Below are 25,124 nucleotides of genomic sequence, written 5' to 3'. Positions count from 1 at the left end.
TTGTGCCTTTGGAGGTCGGTAGTACACCCAACAAACAGTGCTTTATGGATGACACAACTTTAAGTTTCATGGCTTTCTGCAACATGTCTCGAACTGTGCTCCAATATGAACAGTGTAGGGGCAATCCTAGGTCATATGTATGAAGTGGTCAGGGGAAGGGCCGCATTTGGGGCAGTTCTGTGCGTGCGACTGGTCAATTCTCGATAGGCATTGGGGGTCAGGTACGTACGAACCTCACACAAATTAGGTCTCTTCACGCAGCACACAGACAACTCATCACATCAACCAAAGCAAACTACTTTACCACTAGCATTAATCAAGCTCACACTGGCAACAAGCCTGCTCCTCTTCTTGGATGCATCTCTTCTTGAGACAGCTTGCAATGATCATCCTTTAAAGTCTTAGCTCTAACAGCTCTTTCTGACTAACTCAACTCCCGCAAGCCACCTCCTATGAGAATGATGTCTTAGCGTCACCATCATATCCTCCATCAAAGCGATCTAGCAAAGCTCTCTCATCCCTATCAATTTCTCCTCACTCAAGACATCTTCCCAGGAGTTCTCCAGGATGGCCAGAGCCTCCCACTTTCAACGAAATGTGCCCTAGATCCTGTTGACCTGGTCATGTACTAGCCTACTATTCGCCTACCCTACTGGCAACATGACTGAAAAAGAAGTTTAAGCTCAACTCTAAGATCCCATCGCTGCCAACCATCTTCTGCTTGATTACTAATCTGGCTTCAGATCATGCTGCAGCATGGAACAGCTACCTTACACATCGTAGACAATGCTCTCCTGACTACAGATGAACGTGACCTCGTCCCCCCTAAAAATCCTGGACCTCTCTGCTGCCTTTGATAGTCTACCATCAAACCCTAATTCACACTCTGAAGTCTCTAATGGGATTCTGTGGCCATGCCATTCAATGGTGGTTATGTTAAATTTCCAAATGACACCTGTTTGTTCACATTTGCATCTACAGATCCTAAAAGATCCCTACCGTCTGCAGAGTCTCTTAGGGTTATACATACAGTCTCCCTTCATCTTGTACCTTTACAGGAACCTCTTGGGGTTCTACACATTGATAAAACCATCGAAATTCATAAATATGCTTAAAATACACAACTGTAGTAAAAATAAAAAAATAAGAAGCTACTTCTCTGTGGTAACGATCTTTCTAGTGGAAACTCTTATTTAATAACATATTCCTTATCAGTAGAACAATCCCAGGCATCAGACTGGACCTGGAAACTTCAAAGCTTTCACCTCGCCGATAGAGTGCACTGACTTTGTATTGACCCCAGAGTAGCACCTGTTGACCTCAATGAGGCCATATAGTGCCCACTCCGTTGCAATGACTCCAGTTTCCATTATTATTTCCAGCCTTCGAAGAGAGTGATGGACCGACCAACAATGTAAAGTGAAATCTTTCCAACTTTCCTTATAACACATTATAGTATCCTGCTCTCTTCTGTCTAGTCCTTTCTCTGTGTTCTGTACTCTGCTGCTCAGCCAGTGTAAGTATTGTCACAGAATGGTCCGTGTGTATGTTTCAGTGGATTGCTATATATGGGCTGAGCAGCAGGGATGCTGCTCCCGGTGGGGCTGATTCTCCTGATACTACTTTCAATACTACCACAACCATCATATCCTCAAATGTTCCTGTCCTGACTTAACTGAAGAATAAATCTACCCTTTGGATGTAACTACATCTCAGTATATCTCCTTTCTCTGAATTTCACACTGCCGATGAGCGGAAAAGGACTCACTTGGGACAAAAAGGACATTACTGAAATTAAAAGAGCAGTCATTATTACTAAAAAAGAGAACAAGAGACAGTAAGTGTACTTTTAATAAAGCCTATCAGAAGCCTGCTTATCAGGGCCGGACTGGCAGTAGCGGGCACCGGGCATTTTCCCGGTTGGCTGGAGGGGTGGGGGCCGGTTTTTGTGGTCGCAGGAGGCCGCTTTTCTTACAGGGTGCCGGTTTTGCTGCAAAATCAGCCCTCTGTATGAAAAGCGGGAGCAGCATTTAACTACTAACACCCACTCCCCTCCCGTTCCCAGGGCCGGTGGAGAAGCAAACAGCCAGGGCTGGATGCTTTTCCCAGTCCGGGCCTGCTGCTTGTAGGAAATGTCCCTGGGTGCCCCACCAGTGTCTGTTGCCATCAGAAAGCCTCAGCTCAATGCATTTCAACAAGCATTTCACTGCTAACATTTCCAGTGAGAACTGGTACTGGCTGTACTGTTTCTAATGAACCTGCAGTGAACCAGAGCTTATTTTAAATTAATACCAGCATTCATTGCAGTGAACTGTCTTGATTGTTCTGGTGGAAAGTTTACAATCACCTTCATGTCTCTGTGAAGAATTTTCAACAGCCAGTGAGCTGCAGGGGTGACATTCAAAAGGGACATTTCAATGTGACCTTTCTGCCTGCTTGCTCTCTACAGTACTGCACGAAACCCTGCTCAACATTGTGCTGCTGGATGTACTATAATATTCCTGCTGGGATCTTTTCAGGAACTTTTGGGCTGTGAGTACTATTTTGATTTTCAAGAAGCGCTACAGTGAGCATCGGATTTGCTTTTTCAAACTCCTATTCTATATTGAAGGCAGCGCGTGTTTGTAGCGTGATCCTGCTGCTGAACTCACCTTTGTGCGAGATTTGAAGTGGACGTGAATCTCTGAGCTCGAGTACTTCTCATTCTTTCTGACTCGAGGGATTGTTGTTGAGGAATATGATGTCATGGGAGGGAGATTGCATCAACCTCCATCTCCTGCAGAAAATCACGTATTACGGCGCAGTGAAGACCATTTTAATTGATTGGGTGAAGTTGTGCATGTTTCAATGGTGAGCACGACGGTCCGCTCATATTTTCCGCAAACCACCATCCGTGATGCGCGCACAAGTTCAGGAGATTGCCATTTCTGTGTAAAGCGGTTGTGGATCGGAGCCGTTAAGGACCTTCTGAAGTTTGTTAAAGGGTGTGTTGGAAGTGCGCAGTGAGGGTAGACAATTGAACATTCACACTCTAATGCCCACAGCTGATTTTGAGACTCAAGCGTACACCCAGCGCGCAAGCCTGTGGGAATTTCATGCAAAACTTTTCAATGGATTGGCTATCTGTAAAATATTATGGTTGTGCTTTGAGAAACTCGGCAACACGCAATAGAATACTCGGGTACCAGGTTCGGGTATCGGTGTAATTTTTCATGTGTCCTGCATAGTTTATTGATTTATTATATTTTATTTTTTTGCCAAGCTGAATTTTAAAAAATGCAATCAAGTATAGTTTATGCTTGGTTGCTGCCTGTTTATAAATGCTCATGCCATGCTAGCTTTGTTAGGTTTGATTGGGTATGGCTTAGCTGAATTTTGTTCCGCTATTTTTTTTTTTTAAGCATTTAACGAGATGTTGCATGTATGGACTTGGCCATGTTTTTTCCTAATGTTAATATTCTGCACTTACTTTTACCAGTGCTAGAATTGCTTATTTATTGCATCCTAGACTATTCTTCTTTTATTGTGAAGCCAAGTCTAACTTGAATTTGGTTTATGAGCATTTTGTTGGGCTTGAAGTGTGTTTGATGTAAGGTTGTTATCATATCATTTTGAGGGGGGTGCTTTGCGGTCCCTAATTGCATGTATCTTCCTGGTGGTGAGTGAGTTAGTTAGCTCAAACATTTTTGATAGTGTTTTTTTTAGGTTGAAATTTCTGGTGATGGGCTATTATTGTGCTCAAATCTTTTTACACTTACAAGTGCTAGGATTGCTGTTTGCTTGTATCCTAAACTATTGTTGTGCTAAAACTATACTTGTGTTGACTAGTGGCGAGCATAATTTTTAAGCTCATACTACTTATGATAGGGCATATTATGTTCCCAATTTTGCTTGTGTTTTCAGGTGGTGAACTTGATTGCTACGTCCAAACCTTTCTGCGTGGTGGTAGGTTCTTCTGTGGATGGATTCCCAAATCACTTTTACGGGGCACTTTTGCTCCATTATTTGCATTTGCTGTTAAATGGTGGTGGACATTTGCGATTTTCAAATTTCTTCTGTGTGGTGATGGGTACTTCTGGTGCGGTTACTCAAACTACGTTTTGTGGTCACTTTCGCCCCTTGCTTGCATGTGCAATTCTAGGTGGTGGTGGTTTTTTTTTATACTTACACTCAAACCACATTAAGTGAGCATTTTCTCTCCACTTTTGCTTTTACAGTTGTGCGCAATGTATTTTGTCGTTACGGGTGTTGGGACGTTTCTGATGGCTCAAACCCACTTGTTTTTATAATTATTGTGTTGCTGTCTTTATTGTACACATTTCTCTATTGTTGAAAGGGTGTGTGTGTGTTTTGTGTCGACCTGTTTTGCCTTCCTCTTTACTTATTTGTTCTCACTTCCATACCTCTTGCCTCTATTTGCTATTGTCCTCGTTAGGGCGGGAGGTGTGTGGTATTCTGCTCTCTTCTCGGTCTAGTACTTTCTCTGTATTCTGTACTCTGCTGCTCAGTCAGTGTAAGTGATGTCACAGAATTTTCCCTGTATGTATGTTTGAGTGGATTTGTCAGTTGCTGTATGCGGGCTGAGCAGCAGGGATGCTGCTCCTGTTGGGGCTGATCTTCTGATACTACTTTCAATACTACCAAAACTATCATTTCCTCAAATATTTCTGTCCTGACTGAACTAAAGAATAAATCTACCCATTGGATAAAACTACATCTCAGTCCATCTCCATTCTCTGAATTCCACACACATCCATCAAATGGAGAGGCGGGCGGGTTGGTGAGGGATCTGCAGGTAAAGTATCCATCAGAAAGATTGCTATCGCTGGTAAGTAACTTTTCCTTCTGCTGGATAATTCTGCAGATTCCTCACCTGCAGAACAGTTTACAGAGCAAAACCCTGCCTCTGGAGGAAGGTTGATGGATGGTTAGACAAGGAAGTCCTGTAGAACATATTTTTCAAGAGCACACCCCTGTATACTTCATAATCCAGTCAGCAGAGCTTGGCAAAAGTGTGCAAGGACACCCATTGTGCTGCATGATAGATGTCTGCTCTGGGAACTTCCAAGGAAAGGGCAGAAGTTGTTTATTTGATCCTGATGGAATGACCCCTTAGTCCTTCGGTGGGCGCAGGGGAGTCCTTCTTGGCCAGAGCGTATAAGGCTTTGATACATAAGATGAACCATCTGGAGAAGGTTTTCTTTTGTACCACCTTCCTCTTGTTAACTCCCCAGTAACCGACAAAGAGCTGATCATCCAGTGGTATGTCGTTGGTGATGTAGAAATAGTAGTTGACAGCCTGCTTAGGAGGCAACTGATGAAACCACTCCTCCTTAGTTGCATGGGGTGGGGAATAGAGGTCGGGAGGTGTGACTTACTGACCTAGTAGAAGTGGGGCCCCACTTTCAGCAAGAAAGCAGTTCTGGATAATTAAACCAATTTGTTGAGATAGGAAGAGGTAAAAGGAGGGATCTAAGAAACTGTAACTTGCTCACGCTTCTGGTTGAGGTGATAGCCACCAAAAACCCAGTTTTGAAAGTCAACATCCTTAAGGGAAAACTATGCAGGGGACTTAAACAGAGTTTCTATCAGAAACGTCAACACTAGAGTGAGGTCCACTGTGGCACAACAAAGGGTACATATTCGTCAACCCTTCAAAAAAACACATGACAATAGGGGACTTAAAATACCCTTTGACAGTGATTACGGCACAACCTCTCTGGGCAAGAGTAAGTGAGTATTGTAGGACCTAAGGCAGTTTGGCCTGAAAGGAGTGCACATTAATGTCCGCACACCAGAAAATAAATGTGTTCCTTCGGCCAGAGTAAGCCAATTTGTTGGAGGGGAGATGTGCTGACATTATGGCAGCTGAAAAGAACACAGGTGCCCCCGCTCAATCTTGAAGCGTGAAGTCCTCTGACATTAGAGTCGATTACCATTTCCCCCGACTGGGGGAGAAGGTGCAGCCTGCATGTTAGATGCAGCAGTGGATACGCAGAGAAGTGGCCAATTTGGGTTAATTGATAGACCTTGTGCCAGCTCTTGACGAATCTTCCTCAGAATCTGAGGAATAAAGGGTATGGGGAAACGTGTAATGCAGCTGAAAGTTCCACCTCAACTGAAATGCGTTCCCAAAAGTTCAACTTGACAGACACTGGAAGAAACAAAACTGCTGGCACAGAGTATTTTCCGATCCGAGGTGAGGAATGCCCCATTATGTGCAGATGACCTGGACTACCTCTTTTAGAAGACACCACTTGTAGTTTGCAAGATAACGCCAGCTCATGCCATCTGCTCCGACATTCAGAAACCCTGCACGGTGATCAGTAGTGAGCCAGATCCCTTGGAGGGTGTCCAAGACCACAGTCTCAATGCTTCCAGGCAAATGAGGTGAGACCCTACCCCCACTTGCTTTTTGACGTACCACATCACTGTTGTGTTCTTAAAGATCTAGAATGCCTGACCTTGGTTTGAGGGGAAGAAAGCCTTGAGCGCCAGCCGACTTGCCTGCAGTTCCAACAGGTTGATGTGAACAAGCTGTTATCCCAGAGACCAGAGGCATCTGATCACCAGTTCCTCTAGAGGGGTTTCCCACCCTCCGGTACAAGCATTCGTCCCTACCGTTGTCACGATCGGAGTTAGGGGTGAAGCCCTTTCTGAAGCTCTGGTTCGTCTTGTTTTTCCACTAAGCCAATTCTGCTGCAGGGCTGGGAAGATCCCAATGGAGTTCAACAGCTCTTCCCTGTACTGGAGGCAGTGCCTGTGGAAGCACCACTGCAGGGCTTTCACATGCCAACATACGTATGTGACTAGGACAATGTAGGAAGCTAGCAGACCTAGGAATCTGAGGACTGGAACTTTCGCACCTTTCTGGAAAGAAGAAACCATTTCCTAGATGTCGCTGATCCTTTCAGGTAGAGTAAAAGTATGGAGAAGGGTGGTGTCCAGTACCAACTATGAACTGGAGTCGTTGGGAGGGCTGCAAGTGAAATTTGGGCTCAATGATCAAAAAGCCCATGTCAAACAGCAGGGATTTTGTAGGCTGCAGATTGCTCAACACCACCTTTGATCAGCCAGTGGCAAAGATATGAGAATATTGGGATGCTCAGTTTTCAAAAATGGTGCACCACTACTGCTATCACATTTGTGAGGGCTTGCGGTGATGATGTCGAGCCCAAGGATAGTTCCTTAAATTGGTAGTATGTAGGGACGAGCACAAACCGCAAGGGATGTGGAAGTATGCTTCCGGTAGGTCGTGTAATACTATACAATCTCCAATTCCAACACCAGTAGTACTTGAGCTAGGGTCAGCATTTTGAATGTCTCCTATTTGAGGAAGAAATTCAGTTACACAAGGTCCAGGATCAAACTTAAACCGGCATCCTCCTTAGGCTCCAGGGAATAATGAGCTTAGCATTCTTGGCCCTATTCCTGGTCGGGTCCTAACTCCATTGCTCCTTTCTGTAGATTAACTGGCACTTCCTGATCTAATATAGCATGATGGGGGGGGGGGGGGGAAGTGGATGGGGGGGGGGGGGGGATGAAGGTGGAGGTGATTGAGGAGTGGAGTCTAAAGGACATGAAGGGTGAGACCCCTTTCTACAACCTAACGAACCCACTGGTCTGAAGTAATGCCTCACTAGGCCGGGAAATAGCAGGAAACTTGAACCCCCAACAGTCTCTGAATAGGTGGGGGAAGCAAATTCAGACTGCTTTCCTGGTGGTACAGAGGGGGAGAAGGAGGTCTGCTGGGTGGATTCAAAGCACGTTCCTCTGGCGTTGCCTCCGTACTGTTTAACCAGCAGGTTTGATTGTTGTTGGGCGTGCAACTTGTATGGCGGTGATACCAAAACTAAAATTCCTTCTGAAACTCTTATAAGCATAGAAACTGACAGTAGTTTCTCAAGGGAAGGGGCAGTTGTAAGCCCCAGGAGAGAGCAGTGACAGTACAACACTTTAAACACTCCACTGCTTATCTCCGAATAAACATCACCCGTCGAATGGCAGGTCTAGTAAATCCGCTCTGGTGAAAAGCTAGAGGTCCTCAGCCAGGCATTCTACGAACGGTGATCGGGTAGCCCATAGTGAAGACCACTGAGTCGGCTGTATCCAAACCCAATTTATTGAGATGCTGGGAGGCATTCTGACAGTATTCAATAACCCCCTGTAAATGTTGGTGCATGTCATCTGGTACAGGAGGGACTATTATATGGGCCATATCCAACAAATTATAAATGAAATGTTCTAGAAGGCAGTTTGCATGAATGGACTTGAGGGTATGCTTCTCGCACAAAAGTTTTTTTCCCCCCCCAGGTCTCCAGTCGCTTGGATTCCCTGTAAGCAGGCATTGACGGGAAGCCTGTATGACAAGACTCTCTGGTGAAGGGTGGACAGAGAGGAATGGTGGGTCACATGGCGACAGCAGTGGGTCACTAATCTGTTGACTGCAGGACCTGAAAATGGTTTCGACCAAGCATAAATGGAGCTATTATGGCTTCCTTAAAAGGAAGCCATGGCTCTGCTTCTGGAGTACTTTTGTAAGGATGTTCTTTTAAGTGTCCATGGTTAGAAGTTGAAGGTCCTACACCTCTGCAGCCTTGAGCATAATTTTGTGGAGGACACCACTTATGATGTAGGGGTACGAGAGGGGAAATCCATGACTAGTTCTGGGGAGGTGCCCAATCCACTAGCAGAGAATAGACCCTGGAATCCTCTGAAGATTGTTGCCAGTGTCCCCAACAAGGAGGAAGTCTAGAGCGGGCATATCCAATAGGGAGCTCATGAGCTACAGGTAGCTTTTCACCTACCTGTAAGTAGCTCTCCTATGTACATCCTTACTTGGATGAATCAACATACATATTCTAAACTTGAAAAGTTTGTATTCAAGATGAAAATGTGTGTATTTTGAGAGCTGATAAGATATTTGGAGAAAAAAGATGGAATTTTCAAAATATATTTACATGCTAACCTGCTGATCAGGTTAACAGAACTGTTAATTCCGTTTTTCAGATGATTAGAAGTTTAATGAAAATAATGCCTTTTCTTCTGGAAGAACTGCGGTTGTCAGTTGTTATTGGTCTCATCCAGCTGCGGTCCGCGCAGAGGGAAAATTAAATAATTAATTTCCCCTCTGAGTCATCCGTAGGAATTCCTCCGTAATACCACCACCAACCCACCCCCCGCTTTCCCCACCGCGGTTACCTGCAAGGCCAGCGACTGGTCTCATCTCCCGTATAGACTACTGCAACGCCCTGTATTTAAATATCAATCAATCTTCCCTACATAAGGTCCAAATCATTAAAAATGCGGCTGCATGCCTGGTTTTAGCTGCACCCAAACGTGTATCAGTAAAAGAAGGCTTGAAACGTCTTCATTGGCTACCTGTAAAGAGAGGGTGTCCTTTAAAGCAATTGCCTGACACACAAAGCCATTTACTCACAGGGAACATGATATCTTAGAACTGCCCTGAATTGGTATGCTTCCAGGAGACCTCGGAGATCACCTGGGTGCCTAAAGGCAGATGTCCCATACTGTAAGAAAGCTAGGTGGGGGTGAACGTGCCTTCACGGTGGCAGCGCCCAGGCTTTGGAATTCCCTTCCTGAGACTGAGCTTGCACCTATCGTTTCGTAAGCAACTCAAAACGTGGCTTTTTTACAGATTAGGCTCTCGCCCAGGGAGTATTACTGTTGGTTGGCTTGGTCTGGGCTAATATTGGTCCTGTTGTTCTCCTTTTAAAGCACTTTGATACCTTGTTGTCTAATGCGCTTTAGAAATACTAAAATAAATAAAACGTTTCTTGCATAACTATTGGCAATCCTGTCTGATGCACGGAGGCAATCGCCATTGCAGTCTTGTATAGGGTGGCCACTAACGCAATGCTGTCTAAACAACACTATTAATATTTGTAGCTCACCATGATTTTTGTTGAACATAATTAGCTCTACTTACCGAAACGGTTGGAGACCCCAGGTCTAAAGGGTCCAAATATTTCATTAGGTCTTTTTTTGCATGTTTCTTCCTTCAATGAGACATATAGTATCTCTTTGAGAGGGGTCAGGTAGCAGCACCGGTGGAGTCACGTCTGGCGCCAGAAGAGGAGGTGGTAACAGCGCTGTCTAAGGCGTAGTGCGATCGGAGAACTAGGTCAAAGCAATGGAGAACTAGGTCAAAGCAATGCAGAACTGGCATGGAGGTTGATGGTACGAAGCCAGTTAGCATTGGAGCCATAGGAAGGAACACAGGTTGTCCATATGGAGCCAAAAATGCACAGTTATGCAGGATGGAATAGAAGCTTTTGCAAAAAGAGAATACAAGGCGGTTAAGAATCCGACCGAGGCATCAGGAAAGTTGGCACTGGGCTGTGAGGCACCACAAAATCCAGTGGAGACCGAGGACAATTCAGGGCCACTGAGGGCAGGTTGACTAACTCAAGCTCCAAAGACTAATGACCTGCAGAAGTGGGGGAATAACGGTGTTACTTGATTCTGGAGCACTTCATCTGTTTGTGTTTCTGCCGCTTCCCTGCAGATGAAGCAGATGGTGTCCTGGAATGGTGTTTAATGTGCTTTCTATTTTGTCTGTCCTCGCTGGCTCGAACTATAGAGTTCAGCTTCTTGCTTTTTTAATGGCCTTATGATGCATGCTGCTGCATAAGGAATAAGCCCGGAAGGCGGGTCCAACCCGAGGCACTAGAGGTAAACAGCATGGAGATCAGTGATGGGCATCTCAGTGTCTCACAGTCACTCCAGGGTTTAAACTCAGATTATATATGGGGGAGGGGGCACACAGTACTGCACTATTTTAATTTTAGTGGCAGTAAAATTCTCCTCGGAGAGTACGTTCCGGAGCGGTGTAGAAGGTACAGAAAAAAGGGAACGGACAGTAGTGCTCCAAGGCAGGCGCTACACGACTTTGATGAAGTTGCCAGACGCAACTTCCGCCGTTAATACGAAGCCAGCACACCCTACCAGCGACCTGAGAGCTTATAGGTTTTCGGATCCAGTCTGACGCCTAAGATCGTTCCACCAGTTAGGAATCTGCAACCACTGCCTTCACCTCATCCAGACCCGGATGCCCAAACACCTTTCTAAAGCTTAACCCCAGCAAGAATAAATTCCTCTTATTTGACAAGAAGCAAGAACTAGTGAAAACCTGGCTCAAAGGCATGAACCTTGATGGCTTTGCACCCCAACTTTCACCCAATGCCCTTGGATTCACTTTAGACACCAAGCTCATCTTCAAAAAAATTACGCTACATAAGAAAGCTCTCACTAGGGAAGAAAGTGAAACCATTCCTCCCAAAAAGAGCCTTTAGAAATGCTGTTCAAGATCTTGTAGTACTTCATCTAGATGATGTGAACTCTTTGATCCATAGCCTTCAGAACTTCACATTAGCACCCCGCCCCCCCAACTAAAGGGTATCCTACATGCTGCAGCATGTCATATCCAGGGTCTGAAACTGAAAGAATATTATCAAACCACTCCCATCCTAATGGAAATCCAGGGGCTCCCTTCGTGGCTCAAACCCTCTTCAACACCACATGCATTATTTACAGTGCGCTCCAGCCTACCTTGCTTACAAGCTCAATATCCCTGCTTGCTCTCGTCACATCTGCAGCGAGGACACAATCATAGAGATAAAGTGTCAAACAGAAAAAGACAAGACAGCAGGGCATCACTATCCATGCACTCAGGATCGCGAACAACAACCCCTTATTAATCAGCATAGCCCTGTCCCTGCTCCAATTCAGAAAAGAGGTGAAGGGGCACCTCTTTAAAAACACTACATCATGATGCAATAATAGCCCACAAACCAGCTAATTCTCAAATCACTTGTTGATTGTATCCTTGCCTTTGACCCTGTACATCGCTACGCTGTCTTTTGGCTAGGTTTGCCGTACACAAATACCACATACATACAGAAGGGCCAATAATAAGAAGAGGAGTTAGCTAAGCAGACGAGAGGAGGAAGCAATAGTTCTCTGTGTTAACATTCTGTTTATAAATCAATTGTGATATCTTCAATGGAGACTCTGTGCTAAACTGCTTGTGCTCTCTCCCCTAAACATGGTGGAATCAGCTTACACCCAATTGGCATATTTAATTTACTTGTAAGTCCATAGCAAAGTGGTACTACATGTACCCTGGGCCTGTAAATTAAATGCTACTAGTATACCTGCAGCACTTATTGCGCCACCCACCTAAGTAGCTCTTTAAACAGGTCTAAGTCCTGCTATACAACCTTTACTTGTGTGGGCAGTTTTAAACTGCCATTCTAATGTGGCAAGATAACCTATTACCAGGCCAAACCCTCCCTTTTAAATGCACATATGTCCCCCTGGGGTAGGCCCTACACAGCACCAGTCTGCAGGTTCAGTGTATTTAAAAGTTGGACATTTACTTTTAAGTTTTATATATCCTGGTAGTGAAAAACTCCTACATTTGTTTGTCACTGCTGTGAGTCCTATTTGTCCTATAGGATAAAATTTGATTACCTTCCTACATTTGAGAAATGATAACTTTCAATTGGGAGCAGATAGGAATCTCATGTTTGGTGCCCAACTGTAATAAACAAAATCCTCTTTAATGGTATAGACAGATCTTAAGTTACAATTCTGAAAATGTCACTTTTATAAAGTTGGCATTTGCCTGCACTATTTGGAACTTCCAAAGTCACGTGACAGGGTGTAGTTGGACTATGTGTATTCCTCCCGGACAGCCTCCCGATAGCGGGATTAGGTGTTCCTGGATGGACCGTCAACTGGCAGAATGGGGGGCTTAGCTGTGCACTGCCCTACTTGCAACTTAATAGGCTATGCTCAGTCTTCACACATAGGATTTGTCACCACTGCATTGTTCATGAAGCTGGCTTGGAGCCAGGACAGGGGAGGCAAGAAACTTCAAGGGGTTCAAAGGGGATGCGCTAGAACCTTCTTCCACTTTAAAGTGGGCAGCAGGTATGAATAGTGGATCCTCAGATCCAACTCTTCAGTACACATCTGGACATGTGGAAAAGTCATAAGGCTTGCTGTTCTGCTAGAAGGACTGCTGCTGTGCTTCCCTGCTTCCCTCTTGCCTATGTGAGAAGGACTGGACCTGCATCTTGGACCCAGGACCACCAAAGTGGCTGTAAGGGTTAGATGGCTGGCCTCCTGATCAGACACTCAGGGAAGAACAGGGCTGCAGCAACCTTGAACCCAGCACCTCTACTTTGCCCGCTGTGAGTCTTGCACCCCCCAAGTGCTGGGGCCCTAGTCCTGGACTCTTGGGAATGGGCCTGAAGGTGCTCTGCCTGCCCATCATTAAACGGACGCAGTGCGACACATCTTTGATGCAGGACTTCAGATCACAGCCCGTTGAAATTGCTGCTGAGCAAGATATCTTCATGCAAGGACCTAGCATCACCCACTGTAGCCCTCAGAACCGCCGCTGTGTGAAGCATCTCCACGCAAGGACCCAGCATCACCCAAAGGGTCCCCTTGAACTGCCACTACACAATGTATCCCCAAGCAAGGTCTGCGCTTCGCCTCTGCTGGCCAACGCAGATCAGCGTAGGACTTCAAGCCGCTCCACAACTAGGATTTAAGAAACTGTTCAGTGCGCTTAACTTGGTCCCTGTAACCAGCCTACACTCGATCGTGGCAGGCCTGAACTTATGACTTTGTCCTGATCTAAAAATAACCACAGTTGGAGCTTTGTGCATTTTTGCGTTATTTTCACTGAAACCTTTAAAATTGCATATCTCCGGTTCTCAGAATTTTTGTCGTTTTGGTCTTAAATTGTTTATTAAATTTGAATATTTTTCTAAACTACTGTGGGCTTTTTCTTGTGCTGCGTTTTCACTTTAGTACTGTTTGAAGAGCTACATAAATACTTTACACACTGCCTTTAAGTTAAGTCTAACTGCTTGTGCCAAGCTACCAGGAGGTTCAGCACAGGTTAGTTTGAGGTTGGTTGCTTGTGACTTCACCTTAACAGAGAACTGTAGTTGCCGCTTGAGTAGGGTTTACCCTCCTCCAGCCAGTAACCCAATTTTTTGCACCAGGCATGCTGTTTTAAATGTCTATCTGAATTTATGTTTCCTTTTTAAAGTTTGGTCTTAAAAGCTTCTATTGGAAGAGGACTGTTCTGTGCAACATGAGAAAACTACAACGTTCCAGATATCTACCCAAAGTACTGTCACTGTTTCTATTGACAAATTGAATTTCCCCCCTGGTATTGGTGCTCACATATCTCCTGCCTGCATGGGTACAGTACATCTAGGAGAGGAAAGCACAGACATTATTATCAGGTGATCACTAATGTTGATATTGGCATGAATTGTTGAGGGCATACATGTATTGACTGTAAAACTATTGGGGGTGAGAATGCTATAACCTAAACAATAACCTCCACTTCCAACAATGATCATCTGAAGGCAGGGAGCTCACATATTAAGAGCTATGCATAGCAGTTTCTATTGATGCATACCAGAAAATAAAGCCAAACCTAAATGGTTGAGAGTTAGAACGTAATATATTCTGTGAATCAAGTTACATCCAAGAAAAAATACTGAGTAATTTAACCATATTGTTCTTGAATCTTAGAACAAGGTATAGATGGCATGAAAAAAATGCAGTAACTTTACACAAAGAAGTTCAATAAAAGCATTTAAATAAAAACATCAAATTATCCATTTTATCCTAAAGCTTTACAGTGTGTACACAGAAACAAGTATCAAAATGTAACTAGCTCAATGCACAAATAAACAAGACATAATAATCACGAATCGACAGGAAACAATTAAGATTCAAATATCAGGTGAAAAATAAATTGCAATACAAAGTATAGTTTGTTTTTTTGTTAACTGTCAGATTTATAACATTTAAAATAAATCACGAGCAGCATTTCATAGATTTATCCATAGGCATTTTCCATTGTCTGATAAGCACTCAGAGTTAGTGTAGCAACAAAAGCGGAATTGAAAACTCTGAATAGCAAACTACGATTTACACCCACAAATTACAACATGGAGCTGGAAGTTTTTGAAGAACACATCTAGTTTAGAACCCACCGAAACGTTACCAAAGAAGGAAGGATCAACACTGCACATTACTACCTGATGCCTTTGACTGTTGGCTTGCATAGCTTGATGTCCTTGAATGTCCATAGGCTCCAAGTTCATCTGGGACAGAGGCACTCTTTCCAGAAAGATCTGCAAAATGCACTAGTTTAAGAATACAATGGTCTAACAAACAGTCTCATGTTTAATCACTGTAATTATAGAGGGGTATGCAGCAAAATCATAAATCACTCAAGATGAATAAAAGCACCTTCTACCTGCAAATAGTTTGCATGAAAATCTTTTACCATTACATAAACACATTAATAATTAATGTTAACGTCGCATTGCCATCTCGTATACCTCTATGCGCCACCGATCGAGATTAAACAGCTAAACATCTCATTGGATGATTGCAATTTATAGAAGTAAGTATTTTTTAACATAAATTTGAAACGTATTTCAATTCCTGCTTGCAGACACTTATTGCTAAATAAAGTTGCAGTTGTTTAAAGAAAAGCAACTGGATAACTTTTCTCAATTACTTTTTCAAATTCAAATCTTTTTAGTGAATCATTTTGCAAGAAATACAAAGCTTGAGTAACTGAAGGCGAAACATATTACATGATCTCCAACATAGCTGCCAAGGTTTCAGATTGGTATGTGTGACATAATCATAATTTCAGTTAAAATTTGAGTGAAATTTCAATGACTGAGTGACATTTTCTTGCAAGCAAAAATAAGTAATGACCCTGACGATGGAAACAGAAATATCACAAATTCAATCGTTTGACCAACAAGAAACTCTAAAAACTCACCAAACTAATGTGTGGTAGGCAGCTGAAAAATGAGTAGAGTACTGCAGAGTCAGACTGTGTGACCGCAGAGTTGTAGTTGTTTCTGTGTTTGCGGCGGTTTTCATGATTGTTCCCTTATGACCAACCCTCCATGGTAATGAATTTATCGACCTTGGAAAGAAGAATGGTTGAGGAGGTCCTAATATGATCCAAATCTGTGTCTTGCAGGCTAGACACAGATTAGTAGCGTGTTCCTAATACACTGTAGCTTGCTAAGGAAATAGCCACTTTCTCTATAAAAAATACCCTTAAAGAAACTACTTCTGAAAAACGTAATATTGATACGGTCTATAACGTACAACACATCGTCATTATACATAGTTTTGAAATAATAAAGTAATTGTATGTAAAATATGTTATTTGAAGGTTTTTATTTGTACAAATAAAGAGGCAAAAGTCACTGAATGTCAATGATATTAGTGGCTTGATAAATAAAGATGTTGGGATTACAGAAAAGTTATTGCTTGTGCTTGCTATATTATTTTAGTTCTGTCAGATTCGTCCATGTGCAAATATCACACAAGTGCTTCAAGACACTGTAAAGCAGACACTGCCTAAAATAAACACGTACAAAGAAAGTATTTCATGGCTACAATAATCCTCAGCACCCAACATACGGCCCATAATTCTACCACTCAAAGCAAGTACAAGCTCTCACTTCATTCCATTCTCTGTACCTGCTAAAAACCTCAAAGGACTTTGAAACTTCCTGAACTCCCTATGCGATTCAGAAGAGCACAAGGCACGCTGGAAAACAGAATACTGAGCTGAATTTCTATCGGACTCTTGCGCATTTTAGTTTCTAAAGTGTTGAATTAAAATTCAACCACGACGACAAAGTTAATGAAGTATTGTAATTTAACAAGCCACAAAAGGATCGAAAGAGATGACTGGCTGACCTCGAGGCCCTCTTTCACGTCTATCTGATCGCGCAGCACTAGTCCTGAATCAACACAGTAGCAGAGATTAAACAAGCATTGGAAATGCAATAGGTCTCGCACCATTAGAGTTAGTGCTTTTAGAATTGTTTATGAGTTTTTTTTGTAAATGTTTAGCATTTTTGTTTCCTGTAGCCAATGCTAAAGAATTACAAATAAAAAAAGCTATAAACATTTCTAAAATCTCTAACTGAAATGGTCTGAGACCTATTGCACTGTGTGAGGGTGAGGGGTTGAGGGTGAGTGAGGGTGAGGGTGGGTGAGGGTGGGTGAGGGTTGAGGGTGAGTGAGGGTGAGGGGTTGAGGGTGAGTGAGAGTGAGGGTGAGTGAGGGTGGGTGAGGGTGAGTGAGGGTGAGGGGTTGAGGTTGAGGTGTTGAGGGTGAGTGAGGGTGAGGGCGAGTGAGGTGTTGAGGGTGAGTGAGGGTGAGGGGTTGAGGGTGAGGGTAGGTGAGGGGTTGAGGGTGAGTGAGGGTGAGGGTGAGTGAGGGTGATGCTGAGGGGTTGAGGGTGAGTGAGGGTGAGTGAGAGTGAGGGTGAGGGTGAGTGAGGGGTTGAGGGTGAAGGGTTGAGGGTAAGTGAGGGTGAGGGTGAGTGAGGGTGAGGGGTTGAGGGTGAGTGAGGGTGAGGGGTTGAGGGTGAGTGAGGGTGAGGCGTTGAGGGTGAGTGAGGGTGAGTGTGGGTGAGGATGAGTGAGGGTGAGGGGTTGAGGGTGAGTGAGGGTGAGTGTGGGTGAGTGTGGGTGAGGGTGAGTGAGGGTGAGTGTGGGTGAGGGTGAGTGAGGGTGAGGGTGAGTGAGGGTGAGGGTGAGTGAGGGTGTGTGAGGATGAGGGGGTGAGGATGCGAAGGCGCGTTTGGCAGTGTATGTTTTAACGCTTGGAATATCATAATGAACCCAGACATGACAGTCTCCAGCCAACAGCTGTAAATAGTTAGCCAAGTAAGCTAATGTTTGAGAGAGGCAGGCCCAAACCAAACTCCATGTATATTGCTAGAGCAATGCTTGACAGTTCTGCTGTTTAAAACCCAGCACAGTTCTAAAACAGTTCTGAAAAAGCTAAGAAGTCTGGCCTTTTTGCTTTGCCAATGCTGGTTTACATTGCTTTGGTAAAACGCCATTGTTGAAAGATGTGCCCAGCCACTCGTCATTATGTAAAAATTAAATTACCTTAATGCAAAAATATATTTTCTGGGCACAAAAAAAAACAAACTCCGCCATTGACGCCTCAAGCCTTAAACGGAACTACTTTGTGTGCGCATGCGCTCCTTGTGAGAGGGTGGACTGCTGAAACTCCGTGAACATATCCAGTCTCGATCTGCTCGATCCACCGCCCCCTGCTGTAGTGAGCAGTGAATGACAACAGCAGACCAATGGAGAGGGGTGGCTGACTGAAGACCCTTGTAAGTATGTTATATACAATTTTACTAAAAATGAAATAAGTCTTGGCTAATGCCACGCCTAAAATCACCCATTCATTTGGGGGGAAAGTCTCAGATCATGTAAAGACAGCTTGTCAGGCAGAAGGATTAAAACAACTGCAAGTTATTGATGCATCTTTAAAACTGCATAGGAATAATTCAGCTAAACAGACATTAAGATGACAACAAAAAGCAAAATGTGTGCATCAGACACATGGGTGCAAAAGAGAGGAAGAAAAGACAATCTGTGCAGAGGCAAGAGGGAAACAGACTGGGTGGGCGTCAGCTTCCGAGACAGAAAGGGGGAGACACAGGGGCGGAGACGGCATCCGAAAGAGGACTAACACAAAAGCATTGGGCATGCACACATCACAGGAGGCAGGAGGAGAAAGGAGACACGGGGCTAGTTCATCAGAGACCAGAGGAGAAACAGAGCTGCGCGTCACAAAGGCGAAGAGAGAGGCCTTTGCCTGCAAAAAAACATTAATTGGAGAACAAAACAAACGCACACGGCAGGTTAACGAGGCAGAGAAGAAAAAAAATAAACAAACAAGACGGAGGGAAGAGAGGGGAGGGGGGAGGAGAAATGCGACACGGCGGGAAGGGGAGGGGGCGGAGCGGGTTAAATTAAACAAACGAGACGGAGGGAAGAGAGGGGAGGGGGGAGGAGAAATGCGACACGGCGGGAAGGGGAGGGGGCGGAGCGGGTTAAATTAAACAAACAAGACGGACGGAGGAGAGGGGAGGGGGGAGGAGAAATGCGACACGGCGGGAAGGGGAGGGGGCGAAGCGGGTAAAACAAGACGGACGTGCACGCGCTTTTAAGCTCAATGCGCATGCGCATTGAGCTTAAAAGTCACGGGCACTGCAAGGAATCGCCACGATTCCTTGCAGTGGATAAAGAGTGGATAAGCCCCCATAGTCTCGCTTGCTCGATGCGCATGCGCATCGACAGGCGAGACCTAAAAACGCGTCTGCGCACCATATAACAGTTTCAAACTTCAGTTTAACTAGTAAAAAAAATATTTATAACACGCCAGCTTTGGAGTTTGCAACTTAACATGATGCATATAAATCACCTTAATTCCAGTGCCTTGTGTCCGTGAAGTCCGCTGCCAAACCGGGTTCTCACCTGCAGGGTTGACCCGATCTCAGCCTGCACTCTCTAATCCCCTGTCTCTTTTCTTCACTTCCTAGTTCCGGACGTGACTGCACTTCTGCGGCCGGCACCTCAGGATTTAATCCCGCCCCCCCCCCCCCCCGCCCCCCGCCCCCCCCTGGTGCGCCACATAGTGATTGACAGCTCTGAGCTGCTGCCTGCAGTATCGAGAGTGCAGCCCGCCCCCTTGCAGACACTGTGAGGAGTCTAATAGCCGCGCACCGCTCTCAGCTACGCAGAGCTGAGAGCCACAGTCTCAGTTAACTGTTAAGACACTCGGGCTCTCTCAGAACAGCAGAGAGAGCCCGGGCACAGGAGCGCCGCTGGCGCGCCTGGCACAGGTCAAAATGCGTGACAATGCATTTCAGTGCGGTGATGCGGATCACCGCACTGAAATGCGTGAGCGTCACACCTGTTGCGTGACGCTTGGCAGGACTGCTCCAAACATCTGCTTACATTTATTGCAAGACAAAGCACAAAAGAAAACAAAAATCAACATAAGAATAGCGAGAGAAATCTGTTAGTAAACTAAACAAATCTAAGTGTAAAATTACCATAAATAACATCAAACAGTGCCAGTACAGGCACGAAATAAGCGTAACTTCAGAGAGTAAATACCCCAGCAAAGTGCATTTTAGTTTTCATTACCTGCAGGGTGGCACTCTTCTATAGCTTAGAGTGCATACTATAATAACCTACAGAGACGTAAGAATTTCTCTAACCCTTGGATTTGGTCGCCCCCTTTAAGGTATTCTATGAAACACAGTCATCAATTTCAGCCCAATGTTTATAAGCTGATTTGGCTCTTGAATGTATTTCATCTCACTGCAAAGCATAAAGCATTACACTATTTTGAGTATGTATTTTTCCATTCACCAGCATTTATTCCACAGCTGCATCACACAGGATACTGAGAATCTGCTTTTTCCCCAGTAGATTTTGTGTTCCAAACAAAGGCACGGTGAGAAAAATAAAAATCTAAATATTGCATTATTTTCCATTGCGAACCTGGCAATCTCGGTTTCTTTCCCATGAACGTACCCCTTACATTCCATCTACTGCCAGGCATGAAGAATACCAGCGGGATCTGTTTTAGGGAGCTTCCTAGAATAGTATATGCAGTTTAAATTAGTGTACTGCAGCAGAGGTAGACGTTTTGTATAGAGCTAACCATGTCATTTTCCATACGATAATTAGTTTTAAGGTTTCTGCTCTGTCCACCAGAAAGTTATTTTTCCAAAGTAGCCTATTTAATGACTTAACAGTTAAAGGCTTTAATGCAAAAATGCTGAAAAAAGGCAATAATGTACTCTCTGATCTGGTTTACTTTGGGGACGAGGTAACCCATCTAATTCAATGATTTGAACGTGCCATATATCGTCATAATGATATGGCTACAAAATTCACCAAAGGAGACCCAATTCAAGATACTGAGAATGAAACTCCGACGCCCATGTTTTGGTATCCAGGGCAACTTCTTCAATTGACCATGACAAGCTCCCTGTCATTTTCAGTAAGTGATACATTAACTGGTAACATTGCAAACCAGCCGCCTTTTAATGACTATAACGTAACTGGGAAGCACCAATTAATTTAGGGTTGATTTATCAAAGGTTTTCTACTAGTGTGTGAACATATATTGAAATCATGCTTCAAAAATAAATGGAGACAGTAATATGCTGCTAATTCTGTGTCTTTTTTGGGTTTACACTACATATGGTCAAGGAGGCTTAAATTAATGAACCCGTGATCCATTCTGTCTGACTTACTATCACTTTTTGACCCCCAGGTATTATTTGTTGTTATAATATTGTGTTTGGGGCACATACCTGGTTGGTCGGTAAACCTGCCCTTAGACCCTTCCCCATTTGCTTGTTGTATGTGTATAACCAATTTAGCCTGCAACCTTCACAGCCTTAAGCTTTGCCACAATCTTTAACTTCAATTGGGAAAGGGGGATTTCAAGAGTCCTGAGAATTTTTGGGCTATATATTTTATTGAAAAAGACTGGAGGTGTGGTCAATACATAATTTGCATATAGTTTCACCTGATGGACCAATGTTGCCTAGCTTATAATATGGAATGTCTCTTATAACATGTAATGTTGTGTCTAAAGCTTTGATAAAAATAACAGAAGGTATGGGTGAAAAGGACATCTCTCTCTAATTATTTTAATAATCACTGTAGGAGATTGCATCTGCTGATCTATCACTCATTTTGGCAGTACAATGCTTAAATTGTTTGAATCATGTTTGGCTTGAATCTAAGCATTCCATTAAAACCCACACACGCGGTTCCAGTTTCCAAAATCAAACGCTTTCTGTGCAATTAACAATGCATGCAAAGATTCTTTTAAACATATTGCTGTGCGAATGCAAGTGAGAAATTGTGAAATGTTTAACATTAGGTGTTTACCACTATTGAAGCCATATGGATTAAATGGGTCGGCATTAAATGCACCCAGAAAGCTATTGTTTACGACAGCGTCAGATCTCGGTTGTCCTTGAGTAAACAGCTTCTTTGAAATATGAGAGGCACTACATTCCTCTTGGAAGAGGCAAGTATGGTGGATTCGATTTGATGTTTAAAGTCCTACACTGCAGATCAGCTGTATGCCGTCAGAGAGATTGTGCAACATAAATGCAGTCACTCAATTGCGCCGACAAACTCTGGGGAAAAATGTCCTCACTGTCCTTATGAATTAGGTTCCCTGGCCACGGCCTCAGTTGTTAAGACCTCAACATCTCTAACTATTTTTAAAAAGTGCTTATTGAACTGCCGTTCGATGCCTAAGCATGCAATTGAACTCCGGCTACTGTTAGAAGAACAAGATCTAGAAGCCTTGTTTCTTACCAAAACATGGCTCACCAATACATTAGATCCGGTGCAGGTTCAAGCACTTTCCCCCGGATATCTGATTCAGATTTTAAGATCCATTTTGACGATATGTCCTCACCTGCTGCAGAGGATGTAACCGATTGTCTGAGTGCTCTGTCACTTAATTTGAAAGTTTACTGGCCCCACCCACCAAAAAGGCCAACTTCTTGACCCGTTTTTTTCCAACATTGATTACCTTGAAGTTGAAAAACCCATCCCCATACCTTGGTCCGATCATCATATGATTTCCTTCGCATGGACCCCTCTGGTTAGTAGTGAGCCCCTGGATACAGTTAAAAAATGGAGTAGGAATTGGTCTAAATCCCCCAAAGAGTCCTGGGCACTAATTCTCGATAATACCAGACCCGTGTAAGAGGGTGACCCTGAAACCTCTAACAACACATTTAATAACTGGCTTGACTCCTCCTTAGACCTTTTGGTCCCCATAAAATGGATGACCAATCAGAAAGGTCTTAAGAGAATTGCCTGGTACTCTCACAAGCTCAGAGAGTTGAAGCAAAAATGTAAACACCTGGAGAGAAGCTGGAGGAAATACTTCTCTTCTGTTAAGAAAACCAAATATAGAGAGGCCACCAAAGCCTACAAAGCAGAAATTAGAAGTGCTCAATCTTTATACCATGAAAAAAGGATTATCTCAGCCTCCAACTCCCCTCGCTAAATCTTCCAGATTGCGAAATCTCTCCTTAACCTCCGATCCTTCTCTGCCCTCTGATGACATTTGAGGACGGTGTACCTATCTGGCAAAGTACTTTTCTAAAACAAATTGAAGATATTTATTCGACGTTTCCCCCTATGTCAGCATTTTTAACCACATGCGCGCTGCTCTTATTCTGCTGCTGTGCTTGCTTTTTAAAAAACCCATTGTTCATGACGAGCTGGGCTCGTCATCAGTGTTTGAGGAGGCTACACCATGACGAGCCCAGCTCGTCATCAGCCTCGAAGGGGTTAAACACCCTTTTTGGAGGAGCAAACACGAATGCCCGATCTCCTCCTTGAAATAATTCCTCCCATGGATATGAAATCCCCCAAAAACTATCTCAACCAACTGAAATCTGGCTCCCCCAGTGATGTGTCTCCCCCCCCTATTCCGAGTCAGGTTTTGCTGACGGTTGCTACAAGCATATTGGACCATATTAACATCACACTCTCCTCTGGATCCGTTCCCGCTTTCAAGAAACGGGTCATGGTCAAAGCCCTCCTCAAAAAACAGAGTTTGGACCCAGAAGTATTGGTGAACTACCGGCCGATCTCGCTCCGGCCAGGGATCTCAAAAATTGGTGATAAATATGCTAACTTCGTTCTCTCCGCTTTCCTGGAGAAAAAAGAACTCTTTCACCCCTCACAAACCGGTTTTAGACCCCAACAGGGCATGGAGATGGCCCTGCTGGCTGTAGTTGAAGAAACCAGGAAAATTCTGGATGTTGGCGGCTCCGTGGCAATTGTCCTTCTCGTCCTTCGTGCTGCCTTCGTCTTGGTTAACCACCAACTATTGATCTCGATACTTAGTGAGGTAGGAGTGACTGGAACTGCACTCAAGTGGCTAGGGTCTTTTCTGGACGACAGATAATTCCAAGTATTGGAGTATATCTTTATTTCCAGAAGTATGCCTCTGAGATGTGGGGTGCCTTATGGTTCTTCCCTGAGCCTCATGCTTTTTAATGTGTATATGAGTCCCTTTACCGAGGTTGTCAAGCCCTTCGGCATCCAGATTGTCACCTATGCTGGTGACACCTAATTGATTGTGTCTCTTAACCAATCTGACAATGTGGAGTCTAATATGGCCAACTGACTGCAAAGGGTCTCCGCGTGGATGGATGGCTCATTTTTAAAACTCAATGGAGCTAAAACGGAGCTGCTATTTTGTGGCTAAACCTCCACCCTGGATGCCAGCTCACTCTGGCCCAGATTCTTAGGCGTCATGGCCCCTCCCAAAGATCAGATTAAAAGCCTTGGTGTTTGGCTGGACCATAACTTAAACTTCAAGGAGCAAGCACGTAGGGTGGCGGGGACTTGCCATGGGATCCTGAAGATGATTAGGAAAATTGTCCCTCTGCTGCCTTTCAATGCTAGGAGACTGTTGGTTCAAGCCCCAATTCTTTCTAGACTTGATTACGTCAATGTGCTTTATTTAGGCTCTCCATGCTCAACTATAAAAAAACTACAAACTGTACAGCATGTCTCCTCATGCAGGTTCATAATCGGGAATCCGCAAGACCGCATATCGCCTCTCTCCATTGGCTTCCGGTTGCGGAACAAATTCAGTTTAAGGCACTGTGCATCGTCCACAGGACTTTTTCGGCTAAGGGTCCATGATCCTTCGATCTATCATCTCCCCCTATCACCTCAAAAGATCTCTGCGCTCTGGGAATAAACATTTGCATTTGTTCCCAGGATAAATAGATCTCGGAGTGCTGGACGCATGTTCTCATATACTGCAGCCAAATGTTGGAACCAGCTTCTTAACTACATTCATCCGGAGGACAACTATCTGTCTTTTCGCAAACTCCTGAAAACGTTTCTGTTTCCATGATACCGACTGTAGCACGGTGATGACTCTGCTTCTAGTGCTGGGAGGCCTTCTGGGTGCCATGCGCTTTAGAAATGCATATTCATTCATTCATTCCTTCCTTAGATTCTACTATGCTCTGAAATGCTATAAAACTATATATGATTCTAATCAGATTCTAACCTTTCATTCTGAGGGCAACAATATCATGGTATATTTCTAATGCTCACATGATGAGACGTACAATGTTTGAGAAGGCTTCTTCAGTCTAGCTACGTTTTTAGGTGTCGCTGATCCAGCGCGCATGC

General features: G+C 44.1%; 1 protein-coding gene across 1 annotated transcript in view; it reads right to left on the bottom strand.

Annotated features, from left to right (window-relative positions):
- Window positions 1-25,124, bottom strand: part of EEIG2 (EEIG family member 2) — a 501,852-nt gene that overhangs the window by 142,731 nt on the left and 333,997 nt on the right. Inside the window, exon 7 of the mRNA XM_086953895.1 lies at window positions 15,099-15,194. Within this exon, the coding sequence (XP_086810021.1) occupies window positions 15,099-15,194 (96 nt within the window). The remainder of the gene's footprint in view (window positions 1-15,098; window positions 15,195-25,124) is intronic.

The sequence above is a fragment of the Lissotriton vulgaris genome, chromosome 1_1 (genome assembly GCF_964263255.1).
Source record: "Lissotriton vulgaris chromosome 1_1, aLisVul1.2, whole genome shotgun sequence".
NCBI lineage: Eukaryota > Metazoa > Chordata > Amphibia > Caudata > Salamandridae > Lissotriton > Lissotriton vulgaris.
The sequence above is the reverse complement of the archived record's forward strand: the minus strand, read 5'-3'. Positions and strand labels throughout refer to the sequence as shown.